Source organism: Aquarana catesbeiana, linkage group LG01 (assembly GCF_042186555.1).
Source record: "Aquarana catesbeiana isolate 2022-GZ linkage group LG01, ASM4218655v1, whole genome shotgun sequence".
Taxonomy (NCBI): domain Eukaryota; kingdom Metazoa; phylum Chordata; class Amphibia; order Anura; family Ranidae; genus Aquarana; species Aquarana catesbeiana.
In genome coordinates, this window is record NC_133324.1 from 206163175 (window position 1) to 206185056 (window position 21882).

General features: G+C 42.7%; 1 protein-coding gene across 3 annotated transcripts in view; it reads left to right on the forward strand.

The window, feature by feature from the left end:
* The window catches only part of SNX2 (sorting nexin 2), a 100463-nt gene that overhangs the window by 34074 nt on the left and 44507 nt on the right, over positions 1 to 21882 (forward strand). The window contains exon 2 of one of the 3 annotated variants that reach the window (XM_073624691.1): positions 15203 to 15320. The exons of 1 other annotated variant lie outside the window; for it this stretch is intronic. In XM_073624691.1, coding sequence (XP_073480792.1) covers positions 15203 to 15320 — 118 coding nt within the window. Of the gene's footprint in view, positions 1 to 15196; positions 15321 to 21882 lie in introns of those variants that run through there. One more of the 3 variants, XM_073624692.1, reaches the window with a different exon arrangement.

Genomic DNA, 21882 nt, shown 5'->3' on the forward strand with positions numbered 1-21882 from the left:
TTGAGACCCCTGCTTTAATGCATTACCAGCACTGTGCCCGTCTGTAGCAGCACTGCTCTCTCTCTTCCTGGTCTCATAGGGAAGATTGATAGCAGGGGGAGCCATTGGTTCTTGCTGCTATTAATCAAATCCAGTGAGGTGGGAGCGAAGGGGCAGGGCCCAGCCATGCTGTGTGTGTCTATGGGGACACACAGCCTGGCTTAGGAGTGAGCCTGCTTGTCTGCCCCCATACCAAGTAGCCTGCTATGGGTGCAGACACAGAAGAGGAGCAGAGTGTGCCAGCGGGGAACCCCAGAAGAGGCGGCTCTGTGCAATACCAGTGCACAGAGCAAATAAGTGTAAACCTCTTCTTTTATTTTAGGTTGAGGTTTTAAAACCACTTTAAATACTGTAATTATCAGATACTATTACATTATTAAAAAAAAAGTGTTACATTTTTGTCATTTTATCATAGTGGGTGTGGTTTGTGTTTTTTTTTTTTTTTGTGTTTGTAACAAATACCTTTTTATGTATTTGTGAAAAAAATCACTTCGGAAATTGGTCATAGTTATTGTCAAGTTAACTGACACCTATGGATTCTGTAACATGTGGCCTGGACATCTAGGGTTCAATGCCCTCTGGACGTGAAAAGGTTAAAGTGGACCACCTATTTTTTATTTTTTTCAAACTGACCCTTGCACTGCGCTGATCACATTCAGTAAAAAGTAGGCGATGTCTTCAGGAAAGCCTATCACGTCTCTAACTAATCTCCTACCACTTCCATCAGCTCATTCCCCACAGTTACAACCTTTTGTACCACCTGCCCCACCCTATTAGATTGTAAGCTCTTCTGAGCAGGGCCCTCTTAATCCTCTTGTATTTTATTGTATTATAACTGTATTGTCTCCTCCTTATATTGTAAAGCGCTGCGTAAACTGTTGGCGCTATATAAATCCTGTATAATAATAATTCTTCAATTTCTTTTTCCCTGCTGTTGGGAGAGCAGATAAGAATCTAAAGCTTCCAGGAATGGGATAGTGCGCAATGCAGTAGTATGCCTACTTTGTTTACAATCCTTTGAGCCAGGGCCAGCACCAAGAAAAGTATATAGAAGCGTTGGCTTACACAAGGCTTCCTGTATGGCTGCTGGATCTGTGGTGATTTGAGTAGGGGGCATACTACAGGCTGTGGGGATGAGAACCTCCACTACTCCATAAAGTATTAGAGGTGGCTGAAAACTCCAAAGCTGGCTGCTGAAAAATAAAAGGATGTATTAATATCACGGAGGATGCTTCAGCAAGTGCTCATTGCCTACTTTTTTCTGCAGGCGATATTCCCAGTATGTGTACTGTGATGGCATGAATACTTTAATATGGTGCCTTTCATTGCTTTTGTTGCAATACTTACCTTATCTCTGGCCCTATCCTTTGCAGACTTGCTCTGCTTGTCTTCCGAATTGAATGACAGCCACATCATCAAACCCACTTACTGTGAGCCCAGGCTGTCAAAGATATTCCCATTAGGGGTGCACCATCATATAGCCTGGACTGAATGTCCCTTGCATGTCATTATGTAAGTGTTCGTCGGTGTAGGAGGCAGGACCATCCACCTATATCACCCATGATGTCATTAGATTGGCCTTCTACTGTAGAAAAGGTTTGTTTAGGGTTGGGGGGCTTTCAGAAGGTGGGTGAGGGAAGAGGCTGCAGGAAAGGCTGATCTTTATCGTTAAAATTACATTTGCCATTCCTTTTGCTATGCCATCTGACAGTACCCTTGCATAGAGGCTACTGTAAGCTCCTTTATACCTCTTACGAGGTGGTATCAAAGTTTTGAGACTAGTTTTTTAACATGCCAACAGATGGCAAGGCTGCACGCACAGTCACAGGGAGCACCGACCTTCATAAGTCAGTGTACCAAAAATCATCATCTTGTGTACATCGGGAGCTGTGCAACTGGTGCTATTCTGACCACGTGCGTTACTACGTCTGTCCCTGTGACTGTGCATGCATCCTTTTGCTGCCATTTATTGGCCTGTTACAAAACTTGTCTTAAAACGTTTTAATTGCCACCTCGTATGTTGCAGCTACTGACCTGCTTTCACTTGCATGTAAGCGTCCTCTTTCCCCGTCGACTCAAACTACAGTGGAACCTTGGATTACGAGCATAATTCATTCCAGAAGAATTCTTGTAATCCAAAGCACTCGTATATCAAAGTTTCCCCATTGAAGTCAATGGAAACTCAAATAATTCATTCCACGGTGACTTCTATGGTATGCAGTACCGCATGTAGCCAGAACTGGGGGGGAGCCGGAGACACTCAAACACTTGGAAACCGCTCGGATGCACTCGGGAATGGAGTGTTTTCGAGTGCATCCGAGCAGCTCTGAATGTCACCAGCACCTCTGGCCAAATGTGGTACTGCACACTACAGAGGCTTGAATCCTGCTCGCTTTGCGAGACAACGCAAACCGAGTCAGGTTTTTTAAAAAAATAGCTCGTATTGCGAAACGCTCGTTAACCGCATTACTCGCAATCTGAGGTATTACTGTATATCTTTTTCTGTTTTTATTTCTGTTGGCTGACCCCACCCAAAAGAAAACAGAAAAAAAAGTTCCAGCCAATCAGAAAGCAGGCTGATATAAATGTATCCATAGAAATGTAAGATCAACTTTACCTTCAGGCCTCATGCACACTGGACGTTAAAAAAAAAAGTTATAAAAACGCCATTAGCTTTGCAGTGAGTTCTTCAATGTTTTTTAACGTTTTTGCAATGGCGTTTATTAGCTTTTTTTTTTTTTCTTTTCAATGGATCAAAAACTTTAAACGCTGGCGAGCTGCGTTTTTGAGCGTTTATCAGCGTTTTTTGATGTTGGAGCATTTTTACAGCTGAAAAACTCCTTTCAGAACCCACTAGTTTTGTTTTGTTTTTTTTAAAGCCAAAAAACGCCCCAGCCAAAAACTGCTAACAGCTTATGTGTGCATGAACACATATGATAACATGCTGGAGAGTTTATTGACTGCAGAAAAAAATGTCTGAAGCCAAAAACAGCAGCTGTAAAATCGTCCAGTGTGCATGAGGCCTCAAAAGTCTATCAGTCTGAGCTTTCATGCTAGGGATTGTTATCAATCTGTAATATGAGAAAGAAAGGTTAGATGTGAGAGAGAAATGACATGGTTTGCTTTAACCCCAAAAGCTGGTGTTGACATATGATAAGCACCCCAGGTTTGAGAGGTTCTTGTGGCATGCTGAAGCTCCATTGAATGTAGGTACATGTATCTAATGGGCGTCTGACTTTCATGATAAACGCTAGCTCATGTTCCTAGAAAATATCAACTTTTTGTTCCCTTTAGAATTGTGCTCCAGTTTTTGGTTGTGTAATTTAATGTTTGGTTTGTTAGTATAGGTTTGGTTGTAAACATTAAAGTAGTTGAAAACCTTTACATATACCCAGTGAAGTGACTGGCCTCAGGTGATACTGCAGATAAACAGGTACAACTCGTGTAGGAGGATTTAATCTGTGTAATTTCTTCTCTACGTCTGTTCAAAGTTCAGAATTTATAAGCTTGACTTGCATGTTCAAAGTTATATGTGAAAAACGAGCCTCCTTCCATCTCAGCGCTATGAAGCTTAAATGTTAATAACAATCCACATAAATATAAATCGCATGCAGTTCATTAATCAGCAGCTGCTTAAAATTAATAAAATGGTATCAATAGATAATATTAAGTCCACAGGTACTTTTGTAAGCACCAGTAAATACTAAGGCTCTGTTTCCACTACTGCGAGTTGTTCGACTTGACACATGTCAAGTCACATGTCAAGTCAAAACCCATGTATTTCATTGGCCCCCGTTCTAATTGGTGCTCAAGTCGCAGCGACTTCAAAAAAGGTTCTTGCACTACTTTGTTCCTACTTCAGTGCGACTTGTTCTCACATGGCTTTTACCGGTCGCATGACATCGCAACACAAATCGCATAGCAAAGTTGCAGTGTAAATCGTGCGACTTTGGGGACGCAATAGTGGAAACATAGCCTTAAGCAGCGCTATTATGATTTCCTAATATGACCAGCTTTCATCTGATTTTAAGCACATGAGAAAGGGTGACTGCCAGATGGTGATAAAGTCCAAAAGACACAGGCTGTGGTCCTAATTTTAAATAGTTGAAGTGAACCTCACACCAAGATCCTCAAACTGTGCATCACACTCCCCTTAGGGGGTCTCACTCACCAGATATAAGCATAATTCAAGCCTTGATATGCCTAGATAAACGTCATCCGCATCCTGAGTTTGATCACAACCGCATAACACCTCCGCAGGTACTCGTATAAATGGGAAACAAAGTTGCACTGCAGAGCTTAGGGAGGGGAGCTCTGAGATCTGATTGGAGGGCAGGCACACCCCCCCCTGTACACAGGAACAGAGCTGAGGCTTGTCAGTCTGCTGGAGATCCCTCCCCTGTCACCACTTTGTTTTTGTTTTTACTTGTTTCAGGAAAACTTTTCAGAAGTGACTCATGATAGCAGAGGAACAAAGCAGCAGACAGAAATTACGCTTAGTGCTCTCAATTGAGACAAGTACACTCTATAGAAGGATATGCTTTGTTCATATTTCATGTCTGAGGTTTACAAACACTTTAAAGTATAAGTGCACTTTGTACCAAAGTTTCCAGTCTTTGATCAGTAAATGACCCTGTTCTAACAGTGCTGTTTCTGCTGCGTTGAAGATTACGTAGTCTGCATGCAACAGATTTACAGTAGCGAGCCAATCTTCCTGTAGACCTACTATTCAACTTCAATAATAATTTAGAGCTCAGGACTTCACTTTGTTAAACAATAGCTCTGAAAGGAAGTATCCTACCAAGGTGGTCATTGCAAGAAGCATGTTTCTTTCCTGTTGCTGTTGTAATGTGGGAAAGCGTTATTACCAGACAGCAGTCATCCTTGCATATTCTGTATGCGTCTAGTGCTGTTTGAATTGTTCCTTTCATTTCTGATTAGATATTTTGTGCTTTAAGATTGCCTGAGTTTTACACCTAGACCTACGAGCCATGCGGATTTTGGCATCCTACTACTTGTCTGACTTGTGCAAAACTAACAGTCCTGGCTTTATTCCATACTTTGTAATAAAATTATATGTGAGTGTTCATTTTTTTTTTTTTTTTATTTGTGTATTTTATATGCAGAAGAAACTATAGTTTTGTAGAAAGTTATTTAAATGTCCAATTATAATTTTATGACTATTGCTGAAACTGATATGCAAATGGCCTGATTTCTTAAACCATACATTTTTAAAAAATTTTTTTTTCTTCTTAAGAGCCAGCTTACACTGGGATGACTTGTCAGGCGACTTAGCCGTCTGACAAGTCACGTTCCGTTCTGTACAATGGAACCGTTCTGATAGGAGCGACTCAAGTCGCTGTGACTTAGAAAAAGGTTCCTGTACTACTTTGGGTGCGACTTGAGGCGACTTGCATTGACTTCTATATAGAAGTCGTTTTGCAAGTCGCTGTTGCTGTAGTGTGCAGGTCGCCTGAGGTAGTCGCGCTGCAAGTCGTGCTGCCTCAGTGTGAACCGGCTCTTGGGGTATATGTTTTGTAAGTTGCAGATTGCTAAACAAGAGGAGCTGATTTTTATTTATTTTTTATAAATTCTTTGAATTTCTGTAAAAGGTTAAAAAAACAGAGCCTCTGGGCATACCCCGGCTCACAATTGTACAAATACAAAACAAAAAACAGAGCACTCAACAACCTTTCTAACAAAGGAACACCTACCTAAATAACATTTAAGGGTGATCAGAAATCTTGGCAGATGTATGAGATCAGAAAGCGTATATATGTTGGGAGGGTACAAATTCTGAAGGAGGTCCCCTTGCAACAATCTCAGTATATTGATAACTGATAAATCCCTGAGGGGGACATTTCCCAGAGTAAAAGTGTATCTATTCTGTAGGAAAACATTCCACACACCTAGGTTCTTGGGATGTCCTTCCCTTCCTTCATAATAAAGGGTTAGCATCAACAGTAGAGGGTGACGCAAGCCAAACTCCCAATATATAGCCAGACTCCAAGTTATCAGCTATAAAATGAATCAGGTCTGCCCCGAATTGGGAATGAAAGGCATAGTGGAGTTCCAGAAATCGGAAAAAGTATAGTTTGGAAGGTCATATCGCGTTTTTAAATGTTCAAAGGGGGAACCTGTGATCCTGTCACATGTTCTCAATATTTAATACCTTTCAAGGCCCAAATTGAGGGATCAGGGAGCGTCTCAAATTCTGACAATTTGTGGTTATACCATAACTGCGTGTAGGGAGACCAAAAGGCAGGGGTCGAGGAGCGTCTAGGCATGCATAGTCAGATGCCAAACCCCAACAACTGCTCACATTGATGGGGTATGAGGTGGGAATGCAGCCCCCATGTACAACAAATTGCAGAGCATTTTTAAAGGAGCCTGTATAAATCACCTCTAATACCACCATGGAATTGGCATCGTCGGAAATCAACCAATTGTGGGCATGGGTAGGAGAGTAGCTAGAAAATGTGTGAGAGTCAGGACACGCAAACCATCTTGGGTCCATGGTCTACAAAGAATTTGTTTACTAAACCTGGGTGGGTGGGACTGCCATAGGAAAGAACTGATAAGTGAATAAAGTTGGTTAAAAAAGATCTTGGGTATCCATATAAGGGCACAGGGAGTACATTAATAAATAGTAATTAAATTAACTTGACCAATAATGGTTAAAGGAAGGTTGCCCCAGGCTCTCAACCTTCGCTTAATAACCTGCACCACTGTGTACATGAGCAGAAATTGTAGTATCCAAATACCGCATTGAGGATGCCCAAGTCAATGGAATAGCCGGGTCAGCAACTCTCTGCACTTTGGGGTCTATGGGAAGGATTTGGGATTTCTCCCAATTAGAACGGAGACCCGAGAGATTGGCAAAGGCAGACAAAATGTCTATCTAGAGCAGCAGAGAGGGACTGACCAGGGTCCTTGAGAACTAACATCAAATCGTCTGCATATAACTGCCTCAAGAACGCTGGAAATGGCAAACAGGGCAGGGGATAGCGAGCACCCTTGTCTCAAGCTGCGTCGGATTGAGAAGAGAGGAGAGTGCGCCCCCCAAACTAATATGTGCCACAGACATCTTGTATAGCAGCTGGAACCATTTTTTTAACCACTAGCTGACCAGCTGCCGTCGGTATACAGCGGCAAGTTGGCTCTCCTGCGCAAATCGCAAGTAGCTGTACGTCAGCACAGGCCTCCGCTGCGGGAGCGTGCCCGTGGGTCACCTAGTACAGAGGTAGAATGGGGATCTGCCTTTGTAAACAAGGCAGATCCCCGTTCTGACAGGAGACATGACAGATTTACTGTTTCCAGTGATCGTGAACAGTGATCTCTGTCATGTCCATGCCAGCCTATCCCTCCTACAGTTAAAACACACCCAGGGAACACAGCTAACCCCTTGATTGCCCCCTAGTGTTAACCCCTTTCCTACCAGTGTCATTTTTATAGCACTGATTAGGGCTGCAACTAACGATTATTTTCATAATTGATTAGTTGGCCGATTATTGGTTCGATTAATCGGTTAATAACCTTAAAATGGGGGTGTATAATTTAGTTAATATGTAAAATTTTTAAAAAAGGCAATTTAGTCTTAAATATCACTATGCAGTGATAAATATAAATAACCAACTATATGGTTAGAGAGCAAAATCTGAGAATAACAGACAGAAGAGATATACTGTATATACTATTAGAGGAGATATATACTGTGTATACTATTAGAGGTTCTTTTTTTATTTAAAGAAAATTAAAAAGTTAGACTGTTTTGCAGATTTTCAAACTGAACTGTAATATATTATATGCTGGCCATACAAAAACAATGCCTTCCTTCAAAAAAAAATGTAATTTTAAGAACGTTCGTTTGATTTCCGAATCGTTAGCGGGGTCAAATTGACCGTTTTCAACCACAGTGACAGGAAAATTTAGAAATAATAGAAAACTCCTTGGTCAAAGGAATTTTCAGACAGTGTATGTGGTTTTCCTTCAGAAATTACATTATTTTTAAAACGGAATGTTAAAAGCAAGTGAAAATTTCAAACAACATTCTTTCATTCAGCAAATGTACAAAGATTTTTCATATGAATATTCTCTGAAAATTGATCCGTGTGGCCAGCATAAGGCTCGGTACACACCTATGCAGTTTGCTTTTGATCTATTTCTATACTGCTTTTTTTTCTTATCTCCTGCCCAGGACTACATGTACCATGAGGCATTGCTCCACATTCACAAGTTCCCAGGCACTTACTGACATGTATGGACGGTGTACTGAGCTGTATGTGTGCTGCACTGTATTTCCTGATATGTAAACAAATAATGCATTCTGTATGCAGACCAACTAATCGGCTGGCCGATTAATCGATTATGAAAATAGTAATCGATTAATTTCATAATCGATTAGTTGTTTCAGCCCTAGCACTGATTAATGTAGTAATGTCATTGGTCCCCAAAAAGTGTAATTTGGTGTCAGATTTGATAAGTTTTGGACAAACCAATCAATATACGCCTATTGCGTTTTTTTTTTTTTTACCAAAAATATGTAGAAGAATATACAGCGGGGACGGAAAGTATTCAGACCTCCTTAAATTTTTCACTCTTTGTTATATTGCAGCCATTTGCTAAAATCATTTAAGTAAATTTTTTTTCCTCATTAATGTACACACAGCACCCCATATTGACAGAAAAACACAGAATTGTTCACATGTTTGCAGATTTATTAAAAAAGAAAAACTGAAATATCACATGGGCCTAAGTATTCAGACCCTTTGCTGTGACACTCATATATTTAACTCAGGTGCTGTCCATTTCGTCTGATCATCCTTGAGATGGTTCTACGCCTTCATTTGAGTCCAGCTGTGTTTGATTATACTGATTGGACTTGATTAGGAAAACCACACACCTGTCTATATAAGACCTTACAGCTCACAGTGCATGTCAGAGCAAATAAGAATCATGAGGTCAAAGGAACTGCCTGAAGAGCTCAGAGACAGAATTGTGGCAAGGCACAGATCTGGCCAAGGTTACAAAAACATTTCTGCTGCACTTAAGGTTCCTAAGAGCACAATGGCCTCCATAATCCTTAAATGGAAGACGTTTGGAATGACCAGAACCCTTCCTAGAGCTGGCCTTCCAGCCAAACTGAGCCATCGGGGGAGAAGAGCCTTGGTTTGCGCAAAAGTTATAGCGTCTACAAAATAGGGGATAGTTTAAGGCTTTTTTTGTTAATTTTTTTTTTACTAGTAATGGCGGCGATCTGCAATTTTTATCAGGACTGCGACATTATGGCGGACACGTCAGACAATTTTGACACATTTTTGGGACCATTGGCATTTTTACAGCGATCAATGCTATAAAATTGCTTTGATTACTGTAAAACGTCACTGGCAGTGAAAGGGTTAACCAATAGGGGGCCGTGAAGGGGTTAAGTGTGTCCTAGTGTGTGTTATAACTGAAGGGGTGATGGGACTGTGCAGGGGAGATGACAGATCGCTGTTTATACTCTCTGAACAGACGATCTGTCTGTTCTCCCCTCAGAGAACCGGAAACTGTGTGTTTACACACACAGATCCCGGTTCTCCGTGTGCCCTGAGCGATCACGACCGCCAAGCACTCGCATCAGTGCAGGGGGCGTGTGCCCCGAGCGGCGCGCACACGCCCCCTAGTGGCCGTATGTTACCAACGTAACATGGCGGCGATTCGCACAGCCGAGCCATGTTGCCGTAGTACAATTGCGGCGGCTGGTCGGCATGCGGTTAAGGAGGGAAATGGGTCTATAAGAAGTACAATATCTGGTGTCTTTGCCCCGATTTTGAAATCCTGACTACATGGGCTTGATACATAGAGGATGGTATTTTTTACTGTTCTAGACATGTGAATAAATGCTGAAGTTTGGGAGCCAACACAATAGGATCTGTTCTTCCTGTGCTTCCATCTTGATGCAATGGTGGGGTATGTGCAGACATAGCATGGCCTGTACTGCTTTCCTGTGATCTTAAATGACAAGGCAAGAACAGGCAATCATGTATTCTGGCATAGGGAACAGCCTCATTTCTTATTTTTAGAACTGGAGACTAAGTTTTCAAAACCTGACCTAAAACCAAGTATGCAATAAAGCAGTGGTTCTCAACCTGTCTAGTGCCGTGACCCCTTGATAAAATTTCCCAAGTTGTGGGGACCCCTAACAGTAATATTATTTTCGTAGCATGGGTTGTCAGCACCCAAGGCAAGACAAGTAATTTGCTCCCCTAACCCATGGACATTTAGAGCTCCCTGAGTCTCTTCAACTCGTACAGTATTAAAACCCCTTAGGGTACATTTTAGGATGTACCACTCCTTCTCTTTGTTCTCCTTTCTTTCCCTTTTGTCTCTCTCTATCATAATTTCTTGTTTTTTTCCCCATCCCTCTCTCTAGCTGTCTTTCTTGTTCTTTCTCTTATTCTTTCTTTTTTTTTTTCCCCCTCTCTCTTCCATGTATTCTCTATTTTTATTCCTTCTCTTACTCTGTGGTGGAAGGGGGGGAATGGGATGAGTGTCAGTGCTGGTGGGGGGTGGGATGAGTGTCAGTGCTGGTGGGGGGTGGGATCAGTGTCAGTGCTGGTGGGGGGTGGGATCAGTGTCAGTGCTGGTGGGGGGTGGCATCAGTAGCAGTGCTGGTGGGGGGTGGCAGTGCTGGTGGGGGGTGGCATCAGTGGCAGTGCTGGTGGGGGGGTGGGATCAGTCAGTGGCAATGCTGGTGGGGGGTGGGTGTAATCAGTGACAGTGCTGGTGGGGGGTGGGATCAGTGGCAGTACTGGTGGGGGGGTGGGATCAGTGGCAGTGCTGGTAGGGGGGTGGGATTAGTCAGTGGCAGTGCTGGTGGGGGGGTGGGTGGGATCAGTGACAGTGCTGGTGGGGGGTGGGATCAGTGGCAGTACTGGCGGGAGTTCTGATCAGCCAACTTGGGTGCCCTTGATCAAGATCATCTTCTGATCTGAGAACTGTAGTGGGGACTTTTAATGGCAACTATAATCACAGGTAGTGTTACTCACTGTGTCTCCGGTTTCACTGTATCTTCGACTTTGTGGTGTTTCATAGCCAAAATCAGGGTCTCCTCCAGCCCCTGCCACTTCACATTCTTCACCAATCAGCTTACCTCTAGTCTCTGCACCCCAGCTATTCAGTTCCTGGAGCCCGCGGCTGCGAAGAGACTGAGTGGGCAGCCGCGGGCTCCAGGAACTGCCCAGCTGGATGGCCACAGGCTCCAGGGACAGCCCTGCTGGGCGGCTGCGAAAAGGCAGGGAGAGTTGTGCGGGCTTCAGGAACAGCCCAGGATTTGGTGACCCCTGGCAAATTGCTATTCGACCCCCAGGTTGAGAACCACTGCAATAAAGGATATATGACTTTTCAGTTCTATGTGCTTGTTCTGGGTCACTGCCTCAAAGTATAGTAGATCACCATAACAGCCATGTGAGAAACCTTTTCAGAAGGAGGTCAGCAGTGGAAGTCCTTATTTTTCTCATGATGGGCTTAGTTTTAGGGGTCATATTTAGTCAAATGTTAACTTAAAGCCATGGTAACAGTCTTGCTGGTATGGAATAGTGGAATAGCTAAAATGCTTAAGCCTGGTCCACACTATTTTTTTTTTTTTCCGTTCAACCTAGTGGGCTTAATGGAAAAAAACGTAAGAGATCAGGAGGAGCTTGCTGTACTAACTATCTGATATAAATACAGCGATCTCCCCGCTAAGCTATTGTGTTCTGACAGGGGGACTGCCCCCCAGAACACACCAGTCAGCGATGGCAGCCAATGGATGCCAATCGGATGCTGGTTTTCCAGCATGCCCATTCGATTCAAGCTGGCCAGGCTGGTGTACACACACGCTGAATATAGGCTTGTTTCTATTGAACTGGCCAGTACGGCCAACATTCGGGCCAATGTGTACTAGGCTTTATTTTCACTTGAGAAAATGCTACACAGGTTTTGTCCAGTATTGGTCCTGTGACAAAATGCATAGGTATAAGGTCACATTTTTTTCCCCAGGGGAAGAGACTGAGCTTTGATCATTCCTTCCAGCTAATAACATGTTCCTAGGCTTTTGGAGTTGACTGCGACTTCCATACTGGTGCTTGAGTGGCATTTTAAAAATATGCCACTCAGTAATGCTGTGTCCTTGAATAAAATAGTCCTCTTTAACTCAAAGTAATACAAATCAGTGATGGATTAGAGCAGTGATTTTTTTTTTTTTTTCACTTTATACGGAAGAGCCATTGTCTGATGGGTGAATGCCTTATCGCTACTGGAAGTCACTCTGTCACCGTTAGGATGTTTCAAGGTTCTGGTAGTGAGGAAATGACTGAATTTTAACAAATCTACTGCTGGTGACAATTGCCCTTTGACATGGACCTACTGGAACTAAACTGCGAAAGCAGATTTTCATCATGGTGCTGCATGTTCAGGAAAATAACTGGCTGAGATCAGTTGCAAACAACTGTGCAGTCCTGCAGTTGTTTTCCAAGGACAGCAGATCTCAACATCCCTTGTTCAGCTTTATTCACTTGTATTGTTTGCAAATTCTATGCTTGATCTGCCGTGCTTGCCTAGCTTGACAGATGTTTTAGAGCACTAAACCGTATGTAATTCTTCATGAACCAGAAAACTTTAGTGCAGCACTAACCCTTACAAGCTTGAAATACCCACTTGAGTTACTTTATATACTATTTAATCCAAACACAATTTATACATATGCAAAAAAGAAAAAATAACCGCACTGCAATAACTGCAAAAAATAACATATTAAAATTTAAAGCTGCAAGCAATTTAAAGCTGTAAGCACATAAGAGAATGTATCAATCCAATAAACGTATATATAAAATAGTGTTGTGCTGTAGCCAAATATGTGAAAAAACAGTGAATTGTGACAACATTCATAACGTAAAACAAAAATGAAAATTAGGTAAGAAATTTAAAGTCCCAATGATCAGATCCAATATGTCCATGATATAGTGCTTAAAGTGACACTAAAGGGGTGTGTGTGTATGTATATGTATGTATGTATATATGTATGTATGTGTGTGTATGTGTGTATGTGTGTATGTGTGTGTGTGTATGTATATATATATATATATATATATATATATATATATATATATATATATATATATATATATATATATATATATATATATATATATATATATATATATATATATATAATATTTAAATAACATGTCATACTTACCTCCACTGTGCAGCTCGTTTTGCACAGAGTGGCCCCGATCATGGTCTTCTGGGGTCCCCTGGTGGCTCTCTTGGCTCCTCTCCACATCAGATAACCCTCTGGGAGAAGCGCTTTCCCGGGGGGCGGTTACCTCGCGGGCGCGCTCCCGTGTCCATCTTTCGGCGTCCATAGATGCCAAATGCAGGACTCGGCCCCGGCAGCCGCGTCATTGGATTTGATTGACAGCAGGAGCCAATCAATCTATCCAATCAACAGCCAAGAACCCCCTAGCAGAGAGAAGGCGCGTCCCTGTGGGACAAGTTTGAGGGTTCAGGTAAGTAAAACGGGGGGGGGGGGGGGGGCTGGGGGCTGGGGGCCTGTCATTAAGGCATTAAGGTGAAAAACACAAACCTTTACAACCCCTTTAACTAAATGCTACACCCAGCACATGTCACCAGCAGCCACTGTCGCTCAAACTGTGAAATGGTACTTGCGTGCCAGATCCCCATAGCACTCTTTCTCAGGAGAAGTCAACCTATATAAGGTCACTTTTCCCAACAATCTTTGATCAGCTAGAAGTCCACCACTGAACAAACCAACCAAAGCTCCACACAGGGGTATCCGTGCAAAAAAGAAAAGAAGCCCCACTCCATAATGCAGTAAAATACTATTAAAATATTTATTTAACTGACTAAATATCACTGCGGTGATGTCCGCACAAGGCTCCGCCTTGACGTCTTCTAAGTAAATAGTGATGGCTGTTGGAGTGACCTTATATATGTTGGATGACTTTTCTCTTGAGAGAATCATGGAGATGTACACTTTTTTTTTTTTTTTTTTCCCCTTTCAAGAGTTTACTACTGCTTTAAAGGAGAACTGTAGGTATGACTATATTATACATGCTGAGTGGTTGACCTAGTGTTCAGTAAGCAGTACAGCCAATCGGCATGAGACCCTGAAGCAAGCGGAGATCAGTGGAGTAAAGGTGTATACTTCTTCAGCTTTTTCCAACTTCAAGGGTCATCAGCCAGATCTGGTATATACGTCGTTATATTGGTCCAAGCTGGACCAATGTAATTGTGTATAAATAATGGATTCCTTGAAATCGTAAAACGTAGAATCACTCATATTAAAATGTGCACTCCAGCCTGCATTAGCATTCCATCACATATGCATACAGTTTCAAACAGTCCATCATAGGAGTAACTGCGCTTCAGCACTCTTAACTCCAGCTCCATAAGCTGGATATAAGCATAAGTGGGTATTTAAAGTTTGTAAGGGTTAACACAGCACTTAATATTTAGGATTTATTCATTTGTGGTTATATAGCCAGAAGTGTGGGCAGCTTTGATTTGCACAGACAGGGAGGTAATAATGACTGTCTATCATTTGTATTATATTGTATATGTAGTTCACATTTAGGAATAGGTAGTGCATGAATTTCTGATGTATCTGTCACAAACAAGTTGATTGCTCTGTGTTCCAGTGCACTGGCTGTTTACATTCAAAAGTGTTTGAAACTATTTTATCTGTACAGAATATGGTTACTGAGATTATTTCAGACCACTATCGCATCCCGTTGATGATAATGGTTACATTATCTTAATGCATTGTTTAATCCTTGTTCTTCAATGTCTGTGCTGTATCTAAGATGTGTTGCTCTTACTGTTGTTCTTTATAAACTTTAATAAAGTTTTACTGTAGAAAAAAAAAAAGTTTGTGCCCTCTGTAGGTAACAGGTTCTCTTGAAACCTTTACACTGCTTTTGACCTGATTATGTGCTTATGGAGTGTTTCCTCCTTTTGTTACATTGTCTGGATTAGGAAATGGAAAGTGCTGACAACTTCTTGCGATTTCCTTTTTTTTTTTTTATTTTCATGCTTAAAATGTCAGCTTTTGCTAAAATTTCAGTTAGTGTTGTGGAAATTTTGTATACTAAAAAGGCCTGGATTCTTGTTTTTGCAGTCAAGCCCATCGTCTCCTGAACCAGCCAGCCTTCACGCAGAAGATCTCAGTACGAATTCGAACGGCCCTAAACCAGCAGAAGTTCTTCTTAGCGATGACAGAGAAGACCTTTTTGCTGGTAATAATTCTTTATTAAACTTTAGGTAGTGTGTACGCTATTTCATTTACTGAAGGTTTGTGTTTTCTAAGGCATAAGTGTCATGTTTTCTGGCAGCCAAGTTATAATACACCTTGTGCTCTGTTGTGACTACACCTATGGCGGATAGACATTCATGGAATGTGATGAAAATTACCCACCTATCTTTGTCCCATGTCCTTAAAAATAATTATTTCCTCTTCAAATTGGAGATTACAGTACAGATGCAACAAAGTGACATGCTGAACCAACCATAATGTAATGGATTTTGAAAATAAACAGTTATCTAGTAAGTTCAACCACACAACCATCAGGTTATTTGCAGATGTTTTTCGGTGTATATTTAGTAACCCTTAACTGAAATAAAATTTTAAATGAACATGGAGGCTTTTGGGACCCGGGTCATTTTATTGATCAAAAAAGGCTATGGAGACAGAAATAGAAGTGAAAGGAAAACAAATGTTATGTTGGTTCTGTTCAGAGCACAGCTTTTCCTGAAAAGTAAGAGTGTTTAATGGTAGCGCAATGGGCTTCATTAGTAAGAAAAGGCCTTCTTTGTAGATATAGGTGTTAATAGATTTTGCCTACAGATGGATAGGTTGTCACCAGTCAGTAATTCTGATATTCTAAAAGGAAGATGGAAGTTCCAACCCTTGTTTTAGGAAATTGTTTGAATGACCAGGTGGGTAGGGATTAACCTCACTAACTGTATTGGATTACTGGGCCAGGAATTGTTGAAAGAGCAAATTTCTTTACTCTAATGTTGGGTACACATGATCCGAATATCGGCAGATTCAGCAGGAAGTGTCTGACAGTGTATACAGCTGCCTGCCCAACAGAAGCCTGTGCAAAGACTGGCTTTTGTCAAAGGGACTTGCTGGAAAATCAACATCCAACCAGCAGCCGATCAGCGCTGGCAGCCAATGGCTACCAGTGCTTATCAGTGTGCTCTGGCAGGGGGGTCAGAACACAATAACTCAGCCAGGGGAGATTGTACGGCTTTTTTTTTTTTTTTTTGCCCGCTAGATTGAGCGAAAAAGAATCTTAACGCGTGTAGCATGCTTTGGTCTCTTTCGATCAAACAGAACAATATTCGTTTGAAAGAATTAGTTTTATAAAGCGAGAAGCATAATGCCCAAAAATGTAATTACATTTATTTATCTCAAGCAAACAAATACGTTTTTGAAGTGATTCTTTAGCTAATCAAGGGGATTTATTAAGGCCTCTTTCACACACCAATTTAGCCACATTCACCAGATTCCAGTGACAATCGGTGGATTCTTGTGGCTGGAGTGACAGCAGGTGCATGCGAATAGTGGCTCATCCTATATAAACTAATGGCAGGCTAACAGTGGTCGCTGCTGTTTCGCATGTATCTGCAGTCCATGGGGGTTACCTGAGGTTAGGGATGCATGTCTGAGCCCGTACACAGTCTGCTGTGTCCAGGCTCGGACATCTCTCCTAAACGCAGGTAACTTGTGTGCGGCTACATGTGGATAGTGGTGGCTGCTGTTCGCCTTTTATTCGTTTATTATGCTTTTCACATGCACCTGTCATTACAGTTGCAAGAATCTGTTGATTGTGACCACTGGAATCCGGTGTATGCAGCTAAACAGCCGTGTAAAAGAGGCCTAAAGGTGGTTGATTTTTTAAAATTTTTTTTTCTCAAAGAAAAAATGGCAGTATATTCCTTTTTTCCGGTTTTAAGCCTTTAAAGTGGTTGTAAAGGCTAAAGGGTTTCTTTACCTTTTTATAAAGTGAATGTAAACCTGATTCATGAAATTTTGAGCTGGGCACATATATCTGTAGTGTTTATTTCTTATCGCTCTCAAGTCCCATGTCTTTCTCCTGCTCCGTAGCTCTGTTATCCGCCTGCTAACTTCTGACAAGTTCTCAGACACAGGAGATAAAAGCAGCCTGAAATTTGTGTCGTGGGAGGTTGCTATAAATTGGCACAGAGCATATATCAGTGTTAACTGCCTGCGAGTTGTATGCTATGCGGGAACCTGCACTTGGTTCACAGAGTTCCCGCTTCGCTGCAGTGTGGCCCTTAGTATGCTGAGTATTGATACTGTCCAGTTTGGTTCTCCAGGCTGTAATACTTTCATAGTTTTTTGGATTTTTTTTTTTTTTTTTTACATGCACACAGTATCTAAGTCTAATGTCAGATGGGTTCTATGTGCACTGTGCTTTGCTTAATTAGAAGCACAGTTACTACTAGCCCATCATCTCCTGAACCAGCCAGGTTTCTCGCAGAAGACCTCAGTATGAATTTGAACAAATAGTTATTACTTTGTTACAAATGTTTGTTGCATTTGTTACTATGTAGAGTAGTATGCTGTCAGAGGAGTATGCTAATAGTGAAAAAACTTTTATATGGCCTCATGCACACTAGAGCTCAAAACGTCCCTCCATGTTAGCCTATGTGCCAATGCACACTATAGACAGACATAGAACGCATTAATGGCAGACAGGCAAACGCACATAAGCGTAACTTTTTGCCACATTTTTCTGCTGCTAAACTCGAGTAGGAGAAAAAGCATCAAAGAGATTAGAGGGCATGTGGCCAAAGTGATGTTCTAGCTGAGCTTTTGTGAAATGCTGTGCCAGGAATTTTACAGGCTGGAAAAGCCTTAGGTTTGTTGTGTGGCAGAACTATGATGCTCATACCACTGAAAATCTTAAGGGGTGTGATGTAGTTGTCAGATGTGGTGCCATAATTGTTCATTAGCACAAATGATGAGATGTTCGTTTAGAGCATTGGTTCTCAACTCCAGTCCTCAGGACCCACCAATAGGCCAGATTTTAAGTATTACCTTGGGGAGATGCAGACTAGAATACTGCAATCACTGAGCAGCAAATGATATCACCTGTGATGTATTTCAGTTATCTTGCAAATCTGGCCTGTTAGTGGGTCCTGAGGACAGGAGTTGAGAACCACTAGTTTAGAGAGAACTGTTCCACAGTGGCATGAACAAGGCCTCTACACCACAATCACTGAGCATTGGAAAATGGTCTTTGATGTTAATGGGAAGATATCTGAAATGTTCCCTGCTCTATAGATGAAGGTAGGATGCGCTGGCACACCATATTCCATTAATGTGTGTACTTAGATTGCCCAAGGGGGCATATTTCTGGCTATAGATGGCAGGAGACATTGACCGGGGCCAGGCAGAGAAGTATAAGGACCAGCCAAAACATTGACAACACAGCCAAGTGTTAAAGTGCTTTTTCATTTTTTATTTTTTTTTCTTCTTTTAGAAATGTTATTGATCAGCAAAGGAGTTTGCATAAAGTAATCTGATTGCCCACATCCACAATGTGCTAATCACAAGTGTGGTGTACTTTTCAACAGAAACAGTTGACTACTATCTGTGATACTTTATTTGCATTAACGTCCAATTTTTCAGGCCAAGCCCTCAGGGTGTGCCCCCTTTTTCAAGGTCTAAGCAGTTGAAGGGGGCACACCCTGAAAGCTTGGTGTTAGTGCAAGTAAAGTATCACGGACAGTACTCAATTGTTTCTGTTGCAAGTGCACTAACACGACTACAATCACTTCAAGCATGATGGTTATTCTTTTCAAAACTGGATTGGGGTTTAGACCAGGAAGCCACAGCCCTTTGTGAGCTATACACTATAGAGTAAGTCAATTAGTCATTAGTTGCTGCTCTTTTTTTATACATTTTAACCATGATGCTCAGCATCCTTCTAAGGTGAAAGCACACTATAAAATGGGCAATGGGTTAAACTGTAAGCCACATCAATTAACTGGTTACAAAGGGGTTTAAAGTTTACCTTTTGTGTATTTGAAGTTTAGTCATCATTTCTTCACTTTGCAACAAAGTTTGGCACATTCATCTTGTAGATGATTTTACTTATTTTCATGTTTGTTACTCTAGCTCAGGAGTAGGCAACCTTGAGCACAGTGTGCTGAAAAATGTTTTTAAAGAAATTGAGTGTGCCAATTTTATAATAAAGAAATGTAAACTTCACTCTCTCAATCACGAAAATAATTTTTTATAAAGTAAATGCTGTAAACTACTTTAGTAGTGAGAAATTAACATCCTGCACTCTCACGCCTCAGATCAGCCCTAATTCATGCACCTTCACACCTCAGTTCACTGTACCCCCCCCCTGCTCATCTGCCCCACAAATGTAACCCCCTGCTCATCTGCTCCACCATTGTAACCCCCCCTGCTCATCTGCCCCACCACTTTAACCCCCCCCCGGCTCATCTGTCCCACCACTGTAACCCCCCGCGTTCATCTGTCCCACCACTGTAACCCCCCCACCCCCGCTCATGCCCCATCACTGTAACCCCCCCCACTTATCTGCCCCACAACTGTAACCCCCTGCTCATCTGCTCCACCATTGTAACCCCCCCCCCCCCTGCTCATCTGCCCTACCACTGTAACACCCCCCCTGGCTCATCTGCCCCACCACTGTAACACCCCCCCCTGGCTCATCTGCCCCACCACTGTAACACCCCCCCTGCTCATCTGCCCCACCACTGTAACATCCCCTCCCTGCTCATCTGCCCCACCACTGTAACACCCACCCCCTCTGCTCATCTGCCCCACCACTGTAACACCCACCCCCTCTGCTCATCTGCCCCACCACTGTAACACCCACCCCCTCTGCTCATCTGCCCCACCACTGTAACACCCACCCCCTCTGCTCATCTGCCCCACCACTGTAACACCCACCCCCTCTGCTCATCTGCCCCACCACTGTAACACCCACCCCCTCTGCTCATCTGCCCCACCACTGTAACACCCACCCCCTCTGCTCATCTGCCCCACCACTGTAACACCCACCCCCCCTGCTCATCTGCCCCACCACTGTAACACCCACCCCCGCTCATCTGCCCCATCACTGTAACCCCCCCGCTCATCTGCCCCACAACTGAACCCCCCTGCTCATCTGGCCCAACCAGAGCCGTCTTTAAGGCATGATTCACACCTATGCATTTTTAATGCTTTTTGCATTATGCAGATTTGCACTACAGCCCATTTAACATGGTTTCCTATGGAACACGTTCTGTGATGCAAATCTGCAAAATGCAAAAAGCACTAAAAATGCATAGGTGTGAATCCAGCCTAAGGCAGGGCAAAAGGGGCAATTGTTGTCGGGCCCAAGGCAGCTTCCCCTTGAGCCCGCACTTTCCACAGGACTGATTGGCTTCAGCAGTGGCCAGTGACAGTCGTCCTACTATCTCTTCCCTATCACAAAAGCTGACAATGGCAGCTACAGAAAAGTTGGAGAACCAAACAATGTTTCCCATCTTTTACAATGTGTGGGGGCACAGTGCCTCCCCCTCAGTGCAGGTGCGGCGTGGGGAATTCTGAAATTGGAATGCATTAGTGTCTCACTGACACCTCCCTGCTGATGGGGAGGGAGTCGAGTACCGGCAAAAGAGGCTTGCAGCACCAGTGCCGTGGGATTACCTACCCTTGCGCTAGCTTATTTCTCTTATCTATTGACACAGCTACACACACCCTAGTTTTGGGCTAAGCCAAAACACCACTAGGTGCCTGCTATATTACTTTAATACAGAGTAACCTATATTATGCGAAGATGTCATTCTGTTTTGCTAAGAGGCTTGTCGTCCCATCTTTTTGAACTTCATATCAGTCTTTAGAGTTGAACTGCTGCTTGGTCAACAAGATCTTCTGTTGCTACTCTTGAAGTATGGCCTAAGTTCTTTTTACTATACTTCTATGAATCACAGGAGTGCAGTTCGTTCTACACTCCTGTAACCCAGTTTTAGCCAACAGTGAACTAAAGCCTGCTGTCGGCTGACGTCACTCAGCTGGTCCAGGTTCCGGAAAGATCCTGACTATATGGTCTGAATCCACCCGAACGCCTGGACAGGGACCTGGCTCAGCTTCTCAGCGATACACTGAGAGCCTGAGCCCGCCTCTCCCACCCCCTCCACAGCCCAGTACTCCAGTAAGTGCTGGAGGGGATAGCAGAGAGCCGGAGACTGACGGTCACGGCTCTCTGCTCAGAGCGGATGGGAGAACTGACCGATCAGCAGTGTTGGATCACTCAGTTCTAACTGCAGAGCCAGCGGGGAACAAATGCAGCATTGGATCGATGCTGCATCCACCTAGGTGAGTATAAATGTTTGTTTCTTTTTTTTAATATCGCAAGCTTCTGTTTTAAGCTGGAAATAGATGAATCAAAATTTGGCGGCTTTGGCAGGGACAGCCGAATTACGATCCATGGCCCTTCCTGTTAGTGAGAAGTTGATCTAATGATTGACTTCTCATGAACAGGCTTGTTGGAAAACTTCTATACAATCAGCGCTGCAGCGCTGATCAGTGTTTTTTGACAGTGGAGGAGTCCTTGCTGTCGAAAAACAATAGCATAGTGCTTGTGTGGATGGGGAATCTGCTGGCTGATTTAAAAAAAAAAAAAAAAAAAAAAAAAACTGACCCATGTATGCCCAGCTTTAATCTGGCCTGGAATTGATTTTTGTCTGGTTCCAGATTCTTTAGCTGCTTGAGTACAATAGCTGTGTAGACGATCTATTACTTTT